This window comes from Zingiber officinale, chromosome 2B (assembly GCF_018446385.1).
Source record: "Zingiber officinale cultivar Zhangliang chromosome 2B, Zo_v1.1, whole genome shotgun sequence".
Taxonomy (NCBI): Eukaryota; Viridiplantae; Streptophyta; class Magnoliopsida; order Zingiberales; family Zingiberaceae; genus Zingiber; species Zingiber officinale.
In genome coordinates, this window is record NC_055989.1 from 90,823,302 (window position 1) to 90,845,038 (window position 21,737).

The 21,737-nt window shown below is 38.4% G+C and overlaps 5 protein-coding genes and 1 non-coding gene across 10 annotated transcripts; 3 read left to right on the top strand and 3 right to left on the bottom strand.

The window, feature by feature from the left end:
* The first annotated feature begins 1,248 nt into the window (after positions 1-1,248).
* LOC122046328 (RCC1 domain-containing protein RUG3, mitochondrial-like) lies at positions 1,249-5,984 on the top strand. Of its 5 annotated transcripts, none has more exons than XM_042606962.1 (7): positions 1,252-1,882; positions 2,360-2,499; positions 4,123-4,317; positions 4,782-4,910; positions 5,219-5,374; positions 5,454-5,651; positions 5,726-5,984. In XM_042606962.1, exons 1-7 carry the CDS (start codon positions 1,356-1,358, stop codon positions 5,746-5,748), a joined length of 1,368 nt encoding a protein of 455 aa, XP_042462896.1. In that variant the 5' UTR covers positions 1,252-1,355; the 3' UTR covers positions 5,749-5,984. The 5 variants fall into 5 exon arrangements, 4 of the variants coding, with proteins under 4 accessions (XP_042462896.1, XP_042462897.1, XP_042462899.1 ...); XM_042606963.1 differs by having other exon boundaries at positions 5,729-5,984; XM_042606965.1 differs by having other exon boundaries at positions 1,253-1,882; positions 2,353-2,499; positions 5,729-5,979.
* A 907-nt stretch (positions 5,985-6,891) lies between these two features.
* LOC122046326 (vacuolar-sorting receptor 6-like) lies at positions 6,892-10,837 on the bottom strand. Its single transcript, XM_042606960.1, has 12 exons — positions 10,426-10,837; positions 9,641-10,330; positions 9,370-9,458; positions 9,211-9,280; positions 9,036-9,119; positions 8,871-8,947; positions 8,691-8,772; positions 7,931-8,013; positions 7,751-7,814; positions 7,544-7,672; positions 7,363-7,466; positions 6,892-7,272 (listed from the first exon to the last, which is right to left on the bottom strand). The coding sequence occupies exons 1-12, from the start codon at positions 10,718-10,720 to the stop codon at positions 7,171-7,173; spliced, it is 1,869 nt and encodes a 622-aa protein (XP_042462894.1). The 5' UTR covers positions 10,721-10,837; the 3' UTR covers positions 6,892-7,170.
* Positions 10,838-14,901: 4,064 nt separating this feature from the next.
* LOC122046327 (ATPase WRNIP1-like) lies at positions 14,902-16,907 on the bottom strand. The gene has a single exon (XM_042606961.1). The coding sequence runs from the start codon at positions 16,870-16,872 to the stop codon at positions 15,289-15,291; it is 1,584 nt and encodes a 527-aa protein (XP_042462895.1). The 5' UTR covers positions 16,873-16,907; the 3' UTR covers positions 14,902-15,288.
* Positions 16,908-17,050: 143 nt separating this feature from the next.
* Positions 17,051-19,216, bottom strand: LOC122046330. Its single transcript, XM_042606966.1, has 2 exons — positions 18,945-19,216; positions 17,051-17,379 (listed from the first exon to the last, which is right to left on the bottom strand). The coding sequence occupies exons 1-2, from the start codon at positions 19,138-19,140 to the stop codon at positions 17,225-17,227; spliced, it is 351 nt and encodes a 116-aa protein (XP_042462900.1). The 5' UTR covers positions 19,141-19,216; the 3' UTR covers positions 17,051-17,224.
* A 137-nt stretch (positions 19,217-19,353) lies between these two features.
* TRNAA-CGC lies at positions 19,354-19,426 on the top strand. Its single transcript has one exon. It is a non-coding gene; the product is annotated as a tRNA-Ala (tRNA).
* Positions 19,427-19,499: 73 nt separating this feature from the next.
* Positions 19,500-21,131, top strand: LOC122049279 (peptidyl-prolyl cis-trans isomerase FKBP13, chloroplastic-like). The gene is made up of 5 exons (XM_042610684.1): positions 19,500-19,896; positions 19,989-20,081; positions 20,174-20,234; positions 20,340-20,408; positions 20,529-21,131. Exons 1-5 carry the CDS (start codon positions 19,534-19,536, stop codon positions 20,585-20,587), a joined length of 645 nt encoding a protein of 214 aa, XP_042466618.1. The 5' UTR covers positions 19,500-19,533; the 3' UTR covers positions 20,588-21,131.
* Positions 21,132-21,737: the final 606 nt, after the last annotated feature.

Here is a 21,737-nt window from a genome sequence, read left to right on the forward strand (position 1 = left end):
TATATATATATATATATATATATCTTAAAATTTTTTATTCTAATATTAATGAAGTAACTATTGTTATAGTTATTACAATATGCATTATAGTTATTTATAATATTCATTATAATAATTAAAGACTATCGCATTTTATCATGTTTGTTGTAAATGACAAATTTTAGTATTGCCTTTTCTCTAAGATAATGCATTCATTCAATCCAGGTACTAATAAAATGATTCTATTTTTTTTTTATAAATATGACGTGGTAGTAAAATATTTTTTTAAAAAATAATAGAATGACTAATTTAAATTTTAAATGGGACAAATATTTTAGAGGTTATTTTTTTAAATATCATCCTATATTTAGCCTATAGTTTTGTAAAAATGGTGAAATCCATTACACTAGCGGTTCATCCACGACTGTCTCATTGAGGAGGAATAAATAAAAAAATAAAGTTGACCATCACACTAGCAGTTCAATTTTATGAATTATTCATATTATAACCAACATAATTATGTCTTAGGAGTCTATATTTAGTTATTAGTATGGTAAAAGATGATTTACTTGTTCTAGTATTTTTGTCAATTTATTTCTAGATACAGAAGATGTAAATTACAAATGATTATTAACTAGTATGATAAAAATATAAAGGAAACGAAGACATATCAAATTTGACCTGGTGACCTAATGCTATATTTAGCCGTTAGTGAAGTACGAAAGAATGTTGTTATTTTCAAAATTAATCAGATGAAAATCGAAATTATATATATTAAAAAAATCTACCAATTACATTCACATCAATTATCCTAAATTAAATTTTTACTTTAAATTTTACATTTTACATTAAAAAAATATCCACATCAGGTACCCTACTCATACCCTAAATATACATTTTATGAATAGCAATTTTTTAAATTTAGGGAATAGATTCCATTTTCTAAACATTAAAATATTATTTCTCTCTCCTCCCTCTAATAATAAAAAATTTCTCTCTCCTTCCTTTATAAATAAAAAATTTCTCTCCCCTCTATCTCTTTCCTCCATCTAATAATAAAAAATATGAAGAAAAGAAAAAAAATAATAAAAAATAAATATATGATAAATTATAGGAAAATTGATGTATCATGTAGTGAAAAATAAATATCTAAATCTAATAAAATAATTTTTTTATCTTAAATTTTAAATTTTGGATATGTGAATGGTGTAACAGTGCCTTTCTTAATGATATTATATAATGGCCGTTGAATGAATTATAATCATATTTAGAGGGCAATTTTGTAAAGTTAGGACATTCTTGACAACAGCGGTTGAAACCTCTCTCAAACCCTCTCTGTCAGCCAACCCGCCGCCGCCGCCCGCCCCCACCCCCCAATGGCGGCGGCCCTCTTCCGCTCCATCTCCTTCCTCCGCTCTTTCCGCTACCTGTCCACCGCTGCCGAGGGCGTTTCCGCAGCAGGACCTCTTTTGTGGAGCCACACCGACGTTGAATCCTGTGCGCCATCGTCGATCGTGCAGGTCCTCTCGTGGGGCCGCGGCAGTTCCGGCCAGCTTGGCGGCGGAAAGGAGGAGGTCCGCTTCTATCCGTCCCCCGTGGCCACTCTCCGTCTTCCTTCCAACTTCCACCTCGCACCTATCCAAGGCTGCCTTCCTTCACAGAGCAGCTCCGACCCTGACGCCAACGTCGAAGTGGGGATCTCGTGCGGGCTCTTCCATTCCGCATTGCTCGTTGATGGGAAGTTTTGGATTTGGGGGAAGGGCGACGGTGGGAGACTCGGCTTCGGCGATGAGATATCTCTGTTCGTACCTTCCTTGAACCCTAACCTCGAAGATGTTCGGAGTATTGCCCTTGGAGGGATCCATTCCACCGCCCTTACACGGTCTGGAGAGGTCTTCACGTGGTCAGTATCGATGTTTATTCCATTTTTTCTTACCAATGGATAAGTATCACTAGTTCTAGCATTCCACAAGTTTGTAGGTCTATGTTATTGCTATTCCCTAACATTGGATACATTTTAGTGGGCCGATGTTATCCCTAATTCCTAGCACTTGGATAAGTTCTAGATGAGTTCGTGGAATATATATAGGTGTTATTTCATTGAAAAACAAATATATCTATTTTTCAGTTGATTAATTGTGTTGTCTACATTGAGTTCTCAATTTATTACTCTTTCTCCATTTTCTACATTCTCCTTTTATTTCAATTTTTCTTCTCTTTCATCCTACATTAATAGTATAAAATTCATGGTCCTAGGTATGAATTTTAGTATTTGCTCTATTTATGGTATCTTTTATTTGGATGACTATTCACGAATCCACTGTATTAATCTGCTGGATTAGCAGAGTGACGCTGCTTCTTAATTGGGTGAAGTTTTCAGGGGTTATGGTGGGTTTGGAGCTCTTGGGCATTCAGTCTATCATAGTGAATTGCTTCCGAGACTCATAAAAGCTCCTTGGACAGAAAAAATATCTCATCTTGCTACTAGTGGAGCCCATACGGCAGCTATTACTAGTTCAGGTAAAAACCTTTATCTCTCTTTCATTTTTTAAAGAGTTCTGAGTCATCCAGTTCTTGTACTTTCTCTTCCTCCAGACTTCCATTATGTAACATGTTTCCTAGCAGGCTTAAGCCCTGATTTTTTTTTTTTCCATCATGGAATATGCTGTTTCATAATGTCTGTCTTAACTTTCTTGTTTTTCTGTCTCAATGACCTGTACCTTCCCTGTGGTTTGGAGAGTGATAAGTGCATATAGGAAGCCAAGAACTCTTTAACTTTCCCTTTCGAAGCTATCTGCAGTAAAAGTTATTTAAAAATAGGATCCTTCCTTGCAGTATTCATTAAAAGTTTTACCCTGGAAAATGGCTGTTGTTACAATATTTCTTTGTCGTCTCAACAACTATTCTATGTTGAATTGCAAGTCATCTCGCAACTATCCATGTTGAATTGCACATCTAATTGGAGTAAATAGTCTCATGTGATTTAAAATATTTTTGGAGATATGTTTTACAACTCAATTTGCTTGACAAGGATAGAGTTGTGTGTTGTTAAGCTTTGAAATGCAATGCCCTGTTATTGTGATTGCATCTGATTGTTTCAGTGTTTTGTAGAGGATGACAATTTTAATTCCCCCAATTACTTACTGCTGTCTTATTTACTTTGTGCTTATGTCTTATTAAAGTTCTTGTTATTATCATTGCCACACTAGCATTTGCAGTTGTACTTGCTTTCAGAGTTGAAGATTCTAATCCTTGTCTCTTGATATATAAGCAGACATTTGCCTTTCTTATCACCGTTATCTTTTGTCCATTCTCTAGTGCTTTTAAAATGGAACCAGCCTGTGAACCAGTGGTTCTGCTGGTTCCCTGGTTTTCTTGTTGTACTGAGGCCAAAATTCAGTCCATCCTGGTTTTCTCCTGCATCATACTAGACTAGTTTGCCCCTGGTTCCAAGGTTGAACAGGTGAACTATTTGGTTTTGAAATGACTTCAATTTTCTCTTTCGTATCATGACATAGGTCAATATTCTAAAAAATTAAATCTGATGAGACTTACTAATTGAATACTCTAAAGAGCATGCAATGATACCCATGGGCTTGATGAAGTTGGGGGGATTCAAGCAAAGATGCCTTATACTGAGTCCAATATCTTTGATGGATTATAAATGTATAAAATATGGCGATTTTTATGTGTTTTTTTATTTATATTTTTCATTCTCACATTTTGACATAATGGAATCCTTTGGCCGTTGATGGTGGTTCACTCCATTGATACTGGGTCATTCTAGACACTCTTGGCTTGTTGCTTTATCCGTATTTTCATGTAATGAGTAAATAAATTTCTTAAATAGCAGATATGCAATTTGTCAAATTTCTCTTCAATGGTAATGCGGGTGAGTCTTATTTGCAGCCTTTCAGAATGTTTTGGTGTCATATTCTAGATTTAATAAAGGGGTTGCTAGTGAAAACCGAGATGACTATTTGGAACATACTAAGTCGCTAAATTGCAAAAAAAAGTGTAATGAGACAGTGGAACATATTATGGGGGTACATAAATCATAGGAAAATTAATTTTCTTTTAGCTTGCCAAACCTTCTCCCGGATTTTCATCTATTTAATTTTGTTTTGCTATGCATGAGTACAGGTGAGCTTTTTACTTGGGGCCGTGATGAAGGAGAAGGTAGGCTAGGCCTTGGAAGCGGTGGAGGTCCTGGTGAAGCTGGTTCTCTTAGCATTCCTTCTAGAGTAAACGCACTGCCTGTCCCTGTTGCAGCGGTTTGCTGTGGTGGTTTTTTCACAATGGCACTTACTTCAGATGGTCATATATGGAACTGGGGAGGTAAGGGTTTTGTACTGATATATGAGTATTTTTCACTCATGCCATAGTTGACTCTGACTTTTACTAAACACAAATCAAAGAAAGACTCGCTGAGAATAATTCAAATAATTATGTACAATTTTAGATAAAATTTTGATTGTTTTTTAATCTTCTGTTATATGAGCCCTTAGACATCTAGCTATTGAAATTGGCTCAAGAAGGAAGAATGGGTATTAATCTCACCACTGCGGTGCATCTGATAGCTTGGATATTATTTGGAATTTTGAATGTTTGTATGATATTTTTGTGGTTTCTTTGATTGGTAGTGTGTTGGTTGATATACACTCAGCTTTGAGCTTGCATTCTCATTGGTTTTGCCATCGTTTTCACTGAAAGATGCTCAAACTATTTCCTTCATATTTGCTTTTTGCATTTTTTTTCTTCCTGTGACTTTGAAGAAGAATCACCCTGATCTTTTTCTGCAGCAAATTCAAATTGTGAGCTTGGTAGAGGAAATAACTTAAGTGATTGGAGACCACATCCTATTCCAGGCATTGACGAACATCAAATAGTTCAGATAGCAGCTGGTGGTTACCATTCTTTAGCGTTGACAGGTAAATCAGTGTATGTATTCTCTTCTCTTATCTACTGTTCATTCATACTCTTGAAGTACAATGAAGCCATGGCATCCTGTTTTCTTTCTTTCGTCTTTGAAATTTATATTTATTATTCATTCTAAGAAATGATCTGAATTGCCAGTTTTGCACAAAAAGCACATATATTGTGGATTAAACTGCTGACTTTTGCCAAATTTAGCAATGTCTGAATCACCAGAGCAACCTGGCGGTCCGGTCCATATTGGACCCTAATGTAGGGAAACTATGTACATAAATTGCTATCTTATTGTTTTGGACCTTCTCAGACACTGGGAAAGTTCTTTCATGGGGTTATGGTGGTCACAGTCAGTTGGGCCATCCCTCTGTTCAGAATCAGAAAGTACCACTTGTTATCGAGGCTTTGGCCGATGAGCACGTAGTCCAGATTGCATGCGGAGGGTCATCCTCAGCTGCTATTACAGGTGACTGGTTGTCTCCTACATTCTGCTTCCATTTTTTCACTTTGATCACCTAACATGTCGGCGAACTTGGAAACTCCAGATAAAGGGAAATTGTACATGTGGGGAAACGCAAGGGATTGCCAATTGGGCATTCCAGGCCTCCCAGAAGTGCAGCCGGTGCCCGTGGAAGTGAAGTTCCTGATGGAGGATGAGGCATTGGGCCCACACCATGCGATATCAGTTGCAATCGGTGCATCTCATGCAATGTGCTTAGTTTTGCGGCAAAACTCCAGCATCAGTAAGATTTGAAGACACACAACCCGCTTTGTATTGTTTTCCTAATTTTCAGAGGAAAATGTTGCAACTGTGTAGCAGATAAAAGCTTGCTGCATTGAAAGCTGGTGATGCAAGTGTCAAAGCTGAATATCTTACTCATCAGCTACGTGAAGCACATTTATGGTGGACTATTAGAGAGGAAGCCTCTGGTACTTTTTTTTTTTTTTTTTTTCTATCTTTTCATTTTTGTTTTCTTTTTCAGAAAATAATAACCATTTATATACTTTTTTATATCTGCTATAAGTGGTCAGTTTATTTTATATCTGATGGTGAATGACTTTGTTGCAATGGAATGTTGCAATAACAACAACCGAGTTTTATCCCACTAGGTGGGATCGGCTATATGGATCATTTTATGTTATTATTATCATTTATATTTAAATAAATTTTATATTAATTTATTATTGTTAATCAAGTTTTATATCATATAGCTGGATCATCTATTGACCGTCTACATACATGTCTCCCCGAATACAACAAAGACAAAAAAACTGAAGGTAAGAGACAATTTGTGGATTTACTATTAGGATACTTTATCCAAATCTAATCGCCGACCAAATTTGGATATATATAGCTTTAACAACAACCTGGAAACAGTCTCTTGCAAAAAGCAGGGTAAGGTTGCGTACAATGGATCCTTCCTTAGGACCCCGTATGGCGGGAACTTCGTGTACCGGGCTGTTCTTTATAGCTTTAACAACAACACTCCCCTTGGACCATGCCGATATTGTGTTCTCTAACCAACAACTAGGATTTCCAACATAGTTCTCCAACTAACAACTAGGATTTCCAACATACAACGCTCGCAATCTAAACTAAAGACTTCCTAAGTGGAGCATGTAGCTATTAATTGTTCCATGTCTTTAAAGTGGAGCATGTAGCTATTAATTGTTCAATGGCTTCAAAGCCACCATAGTAGACTTGAAGACAAGGTGAAAGATGGCATAAAGTCAGCTTAGAAAGGTTGGGGCATCTGAGTGATTAAAGGCCAACAAAGTGGACTCAAGAGCCTGAAACATCTAGGGCTTCAAAGACTTATAAGACGTGTGGGAGAGACTATGAGTGAATGTAATAATTTGCAAGGAGTGTTTTATCAAAGAACAAGAGTTGTAGTCGATCTCGAAGCTTGATCTACAACAATCATTTGCTTATCCTCTTGTTACTACCTTGTTTCTTCATCTTCCACAATTATTCCACCAACAAATCCAAACCTGTAAAACTATATGCAACTCCCCCACTACAAAGCCAATGCAAGTTTCTTTTACAAACCTTTTTATCCTCAACCGTGCATCAGCTTTGAAAGTTGACTGCACGATCAAAATTAATTTCTAAACATGAAACATGAAAACTTTTGGCCAGGATCTATCGTCTGATATATTTCAGCTCAACCTGTGAATCTACATTGATATCTACTTCTGTGAATCAAACAAGAATGACTGATGATGCAGAATTAAGGCACAACCATGCAAACTAAACCCTCATTATATTGTTGTGTCTTCTCTCAAGGGTTGTGCCCCATTTTGGTGGTTGTCAAGAGGCATGTACTGCGACATGATGGCCATGATCTCAGAATCCATGTAAGACTACAAAAAGAGAAGATAAATACTGTTGTATTAGAATAAAAAAATTCAGGTATTCAAAGTAAGTTTGTTGTTGGAGATTAGGAAACTGACCCTGAGTCTGTATTTGTAGAATACATAAGCTGCTATTGCAGCACTGACCACAATTGCTAGCACAAAGAGTGTTATAAACAAAGAGAACTTTGAGTCATTCTTAGCTGCATTTAGGCACAGGATAAAAAATCACAAACCTATTTGAAAGAGAATTTGATCAATACCGAAATGTTTTCCTTACCGATGCACGCGTCCTCAGACTTTATGTACACAAGGTCACCTCTGCACTTGCAGTCATACCCTCCCCATGTGTTCTTGCAGGAGCATTCAGGACAACTGCAAGCAAGCTTCCCCTTGCACTCGTCAATATCTGAAAAATTATGATAAGATGGACTTTAACATAGGGATTTCACTCAATAATCACTACAATTCAAGAGGGAATAATTACCTTGGCATTCATAGCCATCACCAGAGAATCCATATGGGCAGCGACAACCCGTCAGCAGTGAATCCTGTATGCATTTTGATGAATCAGTTGATCCATAAGTTACTGGAAAAAGGATGAATTGAGGGTGAAAAATGGACTGAAATGGTGATGATATGATCAAGAAAAGGAATTTGACAGAACTGAACAAGCTGAGAATGTCTGGTTATCCCTGGTAGCATTCCAGCAACCTCCATTATCAATTGCACATCTTCCAGGACCCACAGCTGAAACCCAACATGTATAAACAATGGATTCAGTACATGTTATAAATAGGGGCTGAGGTTTCCAGTTCATATAATTTTACTATATTCCATCATTCATTAGGGTGGTAAATGAATCAAATATTCGTTTACAAGGTTAATAAAATGAATAAGTTTGAACATATTTATATTTAGCTCATTAATATTAGATTGTGAACTGTCCGTAAATAATATTCATGAACAAAGTTTGTCATGTTCATAAATAAAATTCTTATCAATCTAGTAAATAAATACAAAAATTTTAAAATGAATAAACAATCTTGTATTGTAAGTTCAACAATCAATCAAATAAGGTATATAAAATTTTAAACAATCAAACAAATTTGAATTGAGAACTCGATAATATATATAAACAAACTAAGCTCAAGTTAAACTTGAACAATCATTTTAACAGCTTAGTTCATTTTGGACTCAATTTGATTTAGCTCGGTTACTTTATCAAATAAGTTTAAACATTGACATGATTTAACTTGTTTACCATCTTAATCATCATAAAATTCTAAAATAGGAAGATGCATATGGTCTTTAAGATTTCTATCTTACGGATTCTTTCAAATATATTATTGTTTATTATATTGATATGATATAGAAGATCCTAAATTTAGATCTCTAACAAAGAATCGCTTGTGAAAAACAGATACCTATGCAAGAATTATAGCCATCTCCACTGAATTGGACGTTGTTTACTACAGGGCACTCGCAGATTCTTCCCCTAAAAGTATCCTAAATAAAATGAAAAAAAATAGATATATCAGCTGATCTTCCTTCCTAACAAGAGGAAGAAAAATCTCAAATGCCTCAGCTAAGGTAATTAGTTGTACTTTGCAAGCAGTGATATTCAGCTGTGTGTTCTTCCAGCAACCTCCATTCGAAGTGAGACACTCATTCGTCTCAATATCTGAAAAACACAGCAAAGTCAACTGGCCGAAGAACATGATGCTTAGTCAACTTTTAAACCGGCAAAAATAGGTGCAAAATCAGTTGACCTGGGTTTAAGCAAACAACAGGCTCAGTAGACTCTTTGAATCCTGCACAGATTGCCTTCAGCACAGCAGTCCTCTCTAATTTCCCTGAAATTTCCACAAGTTCTTTTTTTTATCAGCAGAAAGCCTTGAAAGAGGGTGGTAAGAACATGACAGAATCAACAATGTAAATCTAAACCTCGATACTGAACGTTGTTTATCATCAAGGTGGGCAGGATAGTAACATCTCCGCGATTGCCGTGGCCGACCTACAAGAACGAAGAAGACGGTATCGTAAGTTGTATGCCTGACTAACCATTTGTGCCTCTCGACTGAAGGAATCTGAAAAATCAGGAACCTGAAGTTCTTGCTCGATGTTCAGGACTTCGTTATCAGCGTCGGCTTCGGGGTCTCCCATACACTTTGTCACCTTGTCCAAAGACAATCCTGATGAACCACATTAGATTGCATCAATCTGCTTCGAACTCAAAGTTTGAGCTATATTCAAATTCGATTTGAAGCTTAAAAATATAAATAATTTTAACTCGAGCTTGATTTAAATAAAATTTGAACTCGAGTTCGGTTCAAATTAAATATTTTTTTTCGAGCCGGCTCTAAAAACTTCTTACCCAGGGAAGAGACGACAGCCTCTGCGCAGGACTTGCTGTACTTCTTCTCCTTCATGGAGCACCTCGCCTGGTAGTCGGTCACGAAGTCCCACCAGGCCCACGGCCTCCCGCTCTCGTTGGCGACTCGGTGGACGCAGAGCTGCCGGAGGTTCTCGACGACGATGTCCTTACCGTCGTATCCCTCTTCGAAGTCCGTCTCGGGGTCGGGGGCGCAGTAGCGGCCGTTGTTGATGCACTGCGCCTTGCACTCCTTGCTTGCCCGGAAGGCCTCCGGGCAGTACCAGGTGATGTAGTGCGGGGTGAAGAGGGCGAAGCCTCCCTTCTCGAGGATCTGGGCGTTGCCCCTGAAGTCGCCGACGAACTTCACCTGCTCGTCGCATCGGTCGCCGCACTCGTCGTTGCTGTTGGTCCAGAACTCGTACTCGACCCGCTCGTCGGGGTGCGGCATCGACTCCCGCCAGTCCAGCTTGACCACCACCTCCTCGTCGCCCTTCGCGATGGCGTCCTTGAGCGCCGCGCCCATAGATCGGGTGATGAGGGCGGAGGGGAGGGTGATCTTTTCGACGAATTCGTTGTCGCTTTCTTCGGGGGCGTCCATGGTCAGGAGGGGCTCGTCTATGGTGTCGGCGACGAGGACCGCCGCAGCGCCGGCCTGCTGCCCGTTGTATGCCTTCAGAGCGAAGTAGCAATCTGGAGAATTGAACGATTTTCACAGAAAGGAATTGATGGACAGAAAGAAGAAGAAGAAAAAAAAAAGAACAGAGCACACACGATCGATCGATTACCTCCGCGATCGACGAGGAGAACGACGGGGCGCTTGGACTTGGACTGGAACGGGCCGTCTTCGAAGGCGTTGCAGCCGGTCCGACCCCGGGAGGGGTAGATGACGACGCCGGTCAAGGTGCCGCCGTAGTTGGGCACGCCGAAGTTAGCGATGGAGGCGTCGTGACGCCCCTTGATCGACTCGGGAGAGACCACGCTGATGCTCTCCTTCTCCACCACGAACCTCCCCGACGCCGGCGGCATCAGCACCCAGGATAAGACCGCGGCGACGGCGGCGGCGAGCCGGAGACTCCCCATCCTTCTTCCTTCGTCCGAACTAAGGATCAATATGAAAAATCTGCAATTTTGGGTAGGAGAATTTAGAGGGGGAGGAGCAGAGATTGGCGTGTCTACTTATGGAAAGAGGATCAGGACATGAAGAAGAGATGAGTTGAACAGCCAACCAACCGCCAAACCAGAGGGAAGAACTGGGCTCGAGGTGAAAGTGACAGTTACCCGTTGAAAAATCTAACATGATTTTTTTTTTATTTCCGTCCTGATGTTTTTTAAAATTACCGATATTTCACTGTCTGATTTCTGCCACTGTTAAATATTTGAGGTGCGCTAATGGAATTTTTTAAAAGTCAACTACACTTTTTTTTTTAATCCAGTGACATCATTTACTATTTCATTATATATAAAATGTTTTTTTTATTTTCCAGAGAAATAGTTGGAGTTAATGTCTGAATAAGATAGGAAAACATAATTTTATTGATTTTTTTTTAAAAAAAATAGAAAAGAAAGGAGAAAGGTACAGCGTGTACTCGGTCATGTATAGTTTAGTAATTATTAAGTCAATGGTCTCCCATTGAGTGCGAGACAAGTTGGTCTCCCATTGAGTGCGAGACAAGTTGGCCGGTCGTCTGCGTTTAGGCGTTGACGATGTGGAGTCGACTTATAACCCGATCAAATTTTCAATTGACGCTGGGACACGAACACAATCGGCCAGTGCCTAAGCCAACCCGAGCTCAAGCCTCAACAGTTAGTTTAATAAAAAAAATAAGTAATAATGATCAAATATAAAAATTTATGAAAATTATATTAAAAATCAATATATTATAAAAAAATAAATATATATATTTTATTTTTATAATGTATAGATCAAACTCATCCCACAAGGCTAGGGGTGTAAATGAGCCAAGTCGCTCGTGAGCTATTCGAAGCTCGATTCGATAAAAGCTCGTTTGAGCTCGTTTAATGAGACTCGTTAAAATAAACAAACCAATCTTAAGCTTCACAATATTCGGCTCGTTAGCTCGTGAACATGTTCGTTAAACTCATAAATCAACTTTTAAATAAAAAAATAATAATTTTGATATTGAATTTATAGATTTTACACTCTACTTATGAAAAACATAAACAAATATATTAAATTTATTTATTAAAATAAAATTATAATTTTTAACAAGAATATTATAATTTTTTTAAAATATATAATTTAATTTTTAATAAATATTTAAATTTATAATTTATATTTATTAAGCTCATTTATGTTCGATAAAAACTCGTGAATCATGAATATATTCGTTAAATAAAGCTCGAGCTCGACTCGATTATAAATAAATCAAAATCAAATATCCAAAAATTCAACTCAGTTCGATTCGATTATACCCCTCCACAAGGCCACAAGTCATGTCCGACCAAATATAAATGCGAGCCCACGATCTCTAAACCTAGGGTTCCAGGCTGCCGTTGTCGGGTGTCACTAGCTTCTTTGTATTCCACGTTGAAATTGTATGCATTAAGAAAGCCATAAAACATGGTTGACTTGCGGAGTTGAATCTCTATTTTTTTTATAAATTAATTCTAAAAATAGATAAGCCTCCCTTTATTCACCCAACGGATAAATTCAAAATATAATTTATATGTAATTTCGAATTCTGATGTTCTTATTTATTTCTTAAATACTTTACCATTACGTAGGGCATGATATTCAATTGAGATAAGGTTTATTTCATCCTAAAATAACTAATTTGTGGATCATCAAATCAATATTAATTGAGCATCTAGAGGGATAAGCTAAGTAGTGATATTAAAGGTTCCACATAGCATTTGACAGAGTCAATAAACTGAGTCAAGTCGATCCATATGAAGGGGCCACTGGCAATTGACAGAGTCAATGGGGGTGAACCTGAGTCAAGTCAATAGAAATCGCTAACAAAATCAATTGAGCATTTAGTAGGGCAAGATAGAACAAATGTATGATTATCATAAGCTTAATAACTTGTGGAAAAATATTAGAAAAATAAATGGATGACCAAGTTGATGATGATGACCTACCATGTTCTTATGTTCTGGAGAATAAAATCGATCCTCCTTAGGATGTGTTTGATTCAAGTTATCAAATATAATATTGGTTATGTGATTACCTAAGAATTACATAATCAAGATTTTGGGGAATAAAATATAATCAAATGTTGTTTAGTTCAACCTAAGTAATGTAACAAAAACTTATTTGTTTGAATGTTTTAATGAATAACCTAATTTAATATTTTAATGTATTACCCTTAGTTACAAAATCAACTATACATAATAATAATAATAATAATATTATTATTATTATTATTATTATTATTATTATTATTATTATTAAACTTTGCATTTTTATGGGGTTTTTAATTTTTTTTACATTTTTTAAGTTTTTATATGTTATTTTTTATTTCTTTACATTTTTTAATTTTATTTTCGTTTTTTAAATTTTTTTACACTTTTTAATTTTTTTACATTTTTAGTTTTTTTTTTTAATTTTTTATATATTTTTTTTAATTTTTTACGGTTTTTTAAATTTTTATGGTTTTTTAAATTTTTATGGTTTTTTTATTTATTTTTAAATTTTTTTTGTTTTTATATGTTATTTATATTTTTTCCATATTTTAATTTTTATATATTTTTTACGTTTTTTATTTTTTAAATTTTTTTTACGTTTTTTCTATTTTTTTTTTTTTTGCATTTTTTATGTTTTTTTTAAAATTTCTTTACATCTTTTTCCTGTTTTCCTAAGTTTTTTTTTTATTCTATTTTTTTTTTTTTTATGTTTTTTAGTTTTTTCTTTAAGTTTTTTTTTCATATGTTTGTCTTATCGAAGGATATTTTTGATAAAAAAAAAATTCCTTAATCCGGAATCAAGAAAAACCTCAATTTTTTGAAGTTTTCCGATTCCGAGTTGCATGCCTCTTTTGCTGACACGTTAGGCATAAAACATTACTCTAGAATCATTAAGATTTTCGTTGATAACTTTAGATGGATAACAAGATTCTCACGGATAACCCCAACTAAGCACATCCTTAGTGTTTTCTACTCCCTATTTCTGGTGCCTCCCTATTTGGTGAACTCATCAGACACTTCATGGAGATGAAGTCAGCTATATTTTTCAAAGGAAGCAACAAGTGGCCATTAATAAATAAAAACAAATTTTACCACCAGAAATATGAGAAACTTCATATTAGCCAGAAAGGGGTTGGAGCTTACAGATCTTAACTGTGTTCTTTGCAATGCTGAAAAAAATCTACAGGGAGGTATATGACCTCAACTGTGTTCTTTCTGAATAAAAAACACAGAGATAGCAACTAAGTTAACACCATGGCAGCCAATGATATAAAATCAGAAATCAGAAATAGGGGATAGAATAGAACAAATTAGGCCATTGCCATCTAGTTAAGTTGGTCTATTCAAAACAGAGATTCACACTGAGAATGGTTTAAAGAATCAATCAGAAAACAGCTGCTAAGGGAGAATCCATCAGCATTGCTTGATATAAGAGAAAAATGTATTTTTACCTCTATCATCTAACCAGATTCCTATACTTGATATTTGTTTTATGATCTTATCAAACTATGTAGAGGATCCCATTCTACTTAACCAATAAAGAAATCAAGACATTGTCATAATGCTTGTGGTGATTATGAACATCCACAACAGCTCTGTGGCCCTATAATATATGGGCTAGGATTATTCTTTATCTATATTCACAGCCAAGTGGATAGTCAACTTCAGGACAAGTTAGTTAAGTGATAATAGATTTGGTAAATTTTGGATTTTTAGTTTTAAAAATTCATAATAAATTTATTAAAATGTATAAAACTTATAAGATATTTAATAAATTATCTAAAAATAATCAAGAGTAAGCCAAATGGGTGGAACCCCCAGCCTAAAAATAATTTATCTTTGCCTCTTTTCTTTGGACTGTTGAAGCAATTAGCAATCCATGCTCATACCACTCCATCCTATCCATGTGCATTTAATAGTGCATCCGAAATGGGAAATTTATGTGATTTTAAGACAAGAACTAATAAATGTTAAATACCAAAGATAAGGTTGTTGCCCTCTATCATACAGGTTTGTAAGTTCTTATATAATGAGCTTCGAAATAGAACTATGTTATGGTGGTATATTCAAATTAAAAAATCACACCAAGAACTCTTTCAAGAATCAATCAGAAAGCAACTGCCATGGGAGCATCCATCCACGTTACTTAATATAAGAAGAGAACAATCTATTTTACTTTTATCATATAACCAGATTGCTATACTCGATAACTGTTTTGTAATCTTATCACAAACTACTCATTAGGAGAGGAGGACCTAGCATTAGGAAGTTGTTTCTCCTACTAGTGGTAATTTTGAGTAGCCACAAAAGCAGTATAACAACTAGGATGGGTCACTATTTAAACCCAAACCAAGTGAAGGACCCTGAGTTCCCAGTCAAAGAAAATGTTGGCATCAGATCTTTCCAGCAAAATGAACATAATCTATAGCAGATTCCAAAAGCTATCTATAAACCAAAATTTTAAATCTATGGAAAAGGTGCAATTCTAGGCGTACCCTGCTTCACTCTTGCTTTCCATCATTTGGAGGCCAATCAAGAAACTTGTGCCCAAGAAGTGACAGGGGCAAATATGTCTGTGATGAGCAATCATTGTGATCAGGAGGATACATGTAATCTTTGCCATATCCCATATCCTTCATCAGCTTCGTCGGTGCATTCCTTAAATGCAATGGCACCCCCTCATTGCCCCCTGCTGACTCTTTTATCACCCTCTTGGCTTCCTTGTATGCTCGATAGACAGCAACTGATTTTGGTGCCAGAGCTAAGTAAGAGACACACTGCGCCAAACAGACATCACATTCAGGCATTCCAATAAAATGGCATGCCTGGTAGCATGATACAGCCTGAGGTAGTGCAGCAGGATCTGCCAATCCTATATCCTCACTTGCCAACCTAACAAGCCGACGAGCAATGTACAGTGGTTCCTCCCCTCCTTCCAGCATTCTCGCAAGCCAGTAAATTGCAGCATCAGCATCACTTCCTCTAATTGATTTGTGAAGGGCACTTATCAGATTGTAGTGTTCCTCTCCAGCACGGTCGTACGCCAAGTGCTTGCATTGCATTGCCTCTTTCACATGATCAAGAGTCACTTTCAATTCCCCATTGCTTCCGTCTACGTTGCGACCTGATGCTATTGTCGATGCAATATCCAGAGCGTTGAGTGCCACTCGAGCATCGCCATCGCAATGCAGAGATAGGAAGTCGATGGCCTCTTGCGCAGCCGACACTGGACATTGAGTTGTGAACTGTAGGCCCCTCTCGGCATCCGAGATGGCTCGGCGGAGTAAACCCTCGATGTGCTGCGGTTTGAGGGGCTGGAGAGCGAGGACGCGGCAGCGGGAGAGGAGCGGAGTAGTGAGCTGGAAAGAGGGGTTCTCGGTGGTGGCACCAATGAGAACGATGGAACCGTCTTCGATGGCGGGGAGGAAGGAGTCTTGCTGGGACTTGGAGAACCGGTGGATCTCGTCGACAAAGAGGACAGTGCGGCGGCCATGAGATCGGGCGCGGCGGGCGCCGTCGATAGCCTCACGGAGCTCTTTTACGCCAGAGGAAACGGCGGAGAGGCTGACGAAGGCGTATAGGGAGGCCGGGAGAGCGGAGGAGAGGGCGCGAGCGATAGTGGTCTTCCCAGATCCCGGCGGACCCCAGAGGACAATGGAAGGGATGCAGGAGGAGCGAATGATGGAGGTAGAACCGAGGAGGTGATCCTGGCCAAGGACGGCGTCGAGAGTGCTAGGGCGCATACGGTCCGACAAAGGGGCGGCGGAGGAGGGGTGGCGGCGCTTGGCCGGGAGCGAAGACGAGGAAGGAACAGGTGGTGGTTTAGCGGATGAGACAGGATTGCTGGTTTTAGGGTTAGAGGAGGAAGCGAAGAAGCGCTCGAGGCAGGGTTGGCTGGAGGCGGGTTGGGAGAGAGGGAGAGGAGGAGGAGGAGGAGGAGGAGGAGGGGACGAAGACCCGGTGACGACGGAGGAGGAAGATCGAGAGAGAATCCAGTCGGCAGCAGCAAGGGGGGATCCGCCGGCGGCAGCGAGCGCTTGGGCGGCGAGATCCTCAGAGAAGCCCATGCTGAGTAGTTCCTCCATGACGCCTTGCCACGATGCCCGAAACAGAAGCGGTATTAGAAAACATTTTTATTTTTTTTAAAAATCTTTTTGTTCATAAGTGCTTATTTTAGAGGGAAAAATCACAAAGATACTAACTAATATTAAGCTTCAAGTAATCTGTCAAAATTATACGAAATTAATTAATTGACCTAAAATATTATAATAATGATGAAACTAACTATTCATTCTTAGGATATCCGGAATAAGAACTAGAACAGTCATTACACAATTTAACAAGCAACTAGATTTTAAGCATAATGCTAGTGTTAAAAGCCATGGTCGAAACAAAAGATACAAACACGAAATGAGCTCCACCGTTCCGAGTCTTCGGTTATACCCTGAGTCTTCGTGCCTTTCCGTTTCCTTTTCCTTTTCCCTTTCCTTTCCCTCGCTTCTTGCGGTTCATCTTTAGTTTCAGCTTTTTCTTGCCTATTCCACCAACAGGCTTCAAAAATGTGTTTGGTTGCTCATCAGCCATATCCACATCTGTTCAAGAGCAATCATGTGGAATGAATTACAAATGATGGTGGTGATACATAGTTAGGCAACTATTCTATGTTACAAAGAAGCGCAAAATGGAATTTTAGAATATAAAAATAGAATGCTACCGCCTAGTGCAAGATTCAAAAAGCCCAACGGATTGCCATATAATAACTGTCAATCTTTTGTAACTAGTCTTCACCCAATGAGTTTCATGTTTCATCATGTTATAAAATCACAAATCAAATAGAACTTGCAGCTAGAAAATGCATATGCTCATTTTCAACCTCAAAGGCTATATACATAGCTTGAGCGATTACACTGCAGTGAGCATTAGGCTAATATAGATTATTGAAAAGAAAAACATGATAAGCAGTGATCTAGAAAACTATCACACAGCTTACACCAGGATTATGCGACATTAAAGATGGGGATTTACTAGCATTGTCTTGGCATAATGTGGCACGAACAACTATAATGTCTTAATTACCTTTGCATTTGCATACTAGTTACATTGTTAACCATTTTTAACGGGCATCAAGTGCAGTAAATAAATCACAGATTGTTATCAAGTATCAGTTCCACTTATTTAAACACTTTTTTCCAACTCCAATTAGATCTTGTATCTTAATACACAATGAGTACTGAAGGCAAAATGCACAATTTAAAAGGAAAAAAAAACACTGAGCCACATAACGAAGGAGGGGGATGCTGGAGGTATAAAAATCATGTATGAACACTGCTCCATCCAACTACCAACAATACAATTAATTTGATCCGCGGAGAAACACTTGAAGATGACAAAAAGTTATTCCAATTATCTTAAAACACATTCGCCTACAACAAACTATATACCATCTTTAAGAGACTTACAGAATAAAAATTTTCACTAGATTGTTCGTGAACCAAAATTAATATTCACATAAACGTAAGAGCATCTGTTAGTTATTCAAATGGAAGCAAGATAAACATCTCAGCCATGCATCCACTTCAGAAATAAGTTCATGAAAAAAAAAAAATATCAAACATCCTTGAGCTATAGATGCTATAAACATTTTCACATTCTTCTAAATTATGTTGATGGCATTGGCAGGGATCAATCTTATTGATGCAATTTATCAAACTAATCTGATTGTCACAAAAATATTGTATACTAACTAATCAAGAGATGACTTAAATTTAATAAACGTAGCATGTACATAAATTTCAGAATTGATGAGATTAAAGATGTTGACACAAAGCCTCATTTTGAAGGATAATGAAAAAATGAAAATTAATTATTTTTTCTTCTAAAAAACGATAACATTTTAGTCGATCAATATTTTAACAATAAATGTTCAGATATCCACCCACCACTCGCGAGAAAAAAAAATCGACTTAGAAAAGTTCACCTTGTTTTTCCTTATCGTTATAAGCTCACCTATAACACAGTTGCATATCTCTAACATCAAATTTGTAAAACAAAAAAAAAAAATCATATTTTGAAGCCTGAAACAAAATATATGCCAAAGCTGCCAATGAAAGGAAACGTAAGCATCGAGGAATCAAAGAGAAGGAGCATTGAGGCTCACCCATAGAAGCAGAGGTCAAAGCGGCGGGTTCTTCATCGATGGAGGTGGGAGTTATGACGGCGAGCTTTGGGGCGGCGAGGGCAGCCTCCTGGGCAGCAAGTTTGGCCACCTCTTTCTTATCGTAGAAGGGCTCCACGATCTCCCTCCTCAATGTCCGTAATCTCCTCTTCTTCTTCGAACGCAGCGACTTCGCCATTTGCCTTCGGAGGTTGAATTAGGGTTTCGCCAAAAGGGGAGCACGAGGGAGGCAGAGGACGGCGGTGGTGAGAGATTTGTGGTGGAGTTTATCGAACATTGGACGGTCGATATTCCATCAGCTTCCATCCGACAGCCAATACGACGCAGCCATCCAAAAGCGTCATTAAAGTATAATTATATATAATCAGTAAAATATTGTTTAAAAACAATTGGGGGTGTAGCTCATATGGTAGAGCGCTCGCTTCGCATGCGAGAGGCACGGGGTTCGATTCCCCGCACCTCCATATTTTTTTTTTTACTTTTTTATATTTAACTAAATTTAAAAAAACCTTTTAAAATATATATTTCTACGGCCACTCGATAGAGATTTGGCTGCGAGCTCTCCCCTGGCATGGCCGCCTTCTGCGCCTCCCCCTTCCCGTCTCCGACCATCCTCACCCTACTCCGCGCCACCCCTCGACCCGACCACCGCTTCTCCTATCGCCGCTCTTTCTCCCCCAACTTCCGAGCACTCACCGACCCAGTTCTCGCTCCGTCCCCATCCCCCGTGCCCCTTCCCCTTCCCCTTCCCATCCGCCGGCGGGAGGCCGCCCTCTCCCTCTCTCTCTCTCTCCTCCTCTTCCTCCTCGACCCCCCCGCTGGCGCCTCCTCCGACCAGACGAACTGCACCCTCGCCGTCGCCTCCTCCGGCCTCGCGTTCTGCGACACCGTCGTCGGCACCGGCCCCGTCGCCACCAAGGGCCAGCTCATCAAGGTAACGAACCCTCTTTTACGTACTCCTCTGCCTACTTAACCACGGATTTCCCCTAAAGTTCGTTTCTTGCGCGATGATTCGAAACTCCGAAGGCGCATTACGTCGGGAAATTGGAGAACGGCAAGGTGTTCGACAGCAGCTACAGCCGCGGGCGACCTCTCTCATTCAGGGTCGGCGTCGGGGAGGTAAAACTCGCTCAATTTCCCCTCAAAAAACAAAAAAAACAAAAAACAAAAAACAAATCCGTTTCAACTTATTACGACGATAACGTCTTTAGGTGATCAAAGGATGGGATCAAGGGATTCTAGGCGTAGATGGAATTCCACCAATGCTCCTCGGTATGCAGCAAAATTCTACATGATCTCCCCCCCATTTTTTGTTTTGTTTTTCGATTCATAATCTGTGCTTCTTATTGTGTTGGTCGTGTGGCCTTTAAACCGTAGGTGGCAAGCGTACATTGAAGCTTCCTCCCGAGCTTGGTTATGGGGCGAGAGGAGCAGGCTGCAGAGGAGGTCAGCTTTCCTTCACTGTTTTCAGATTGTCACCACATCTCCGCCAGTACTTCACAGTTGATCTTATGTGAATATTTGATGTCAACTAACTCAATGCTGTTGCTTTCTATAATTGATCAGGCTCTTGCATTATTCCTCCGGATTCAACTCTTCTGTTCGATATAGAATTCATTGGGTAGGCAGGAGCCCGAGACCTACAGAGTTTTTTTCTGACGAAAGGAACCAACAGACGAGATACTTGTATAAGCACTTAAACAAGAGGGAACCAAGGGCTACAAATAATTACAATTATGCAGTACTGATTTTCTACTGTAAACGACCTTTATCAATTCAAATTCTGTAAACGAGCTCTCTTAGTCCCACATCGTTAAATTCACATTGCATCAAGCCGGTATATGATTTGTCGTTTGTCTCTTTACCGCCGAGCTGGGTGGCGCCAGTTTGTGATCCAAGCGGAGGCAATGAATGATTTGGATGATGGAAATGAGTTCTGATACGTGAATTCAATGTATAATTGTTGGCCTGCCCGATCCAAGTTGACAGTGAATTGTTAAAATGGGATGAAGATCTGGTTCTTCCGGTTCATAGTGCGGAGGGCACCGGTCCAGGCTGGTTTCACAGAGCAAGTACACCCGCCCGTTTTCAACGGTGGATGGATCACAGGCCGATTTACGTGGGATCCACATTACCCCTCACAACCTCTTCCATCAAACAAATTATTTTTACCTTTTTGGTTTTTAATCTTTTCGTTTTTAATGGTAAAATTATTCCTCCCATCACTAACTTTACCATTCATTACTAATAGTTGCTACATCCATTAAAATTGCAAAACTACAAAGAATTATTTCTTTTGTTCTGTTCCAACAACTTTCACATTGCATTTTCTTAAATTTGTATCATCATTTACTTTGTCTCAAAACAATTATAATCCAGGATATTTAATTTGTTGTCTCGTGCAAACATTTGCGTATCATGATTCATGAAAGGGATCAGATTTAGATATTTTTATGCATAAGATGCTAATCTTTTAGCCCTTAATGTATTGTGGATAAGGCAATTATATTGGTGCTCACTGATGAAGCAGTCAATTAAATAGAATAGAGTTTGATGCTGTGAAGTTTCTGAAGGCAAGGGAATGAATTATACATCTACTTAAATTTGGAAGTGAAAATAGCATGAGAGAAAAATTACTGATTACATTGTCTCCAAGAATCCAAACTAGATAAAAAGTCCAACAAAGATGCATGCCACATACAACTTTGAGACTAATCGTGATGAAATTTATAAAGCATTACCTTCTTAATAAAGATAGTGTATCATTACATAAGG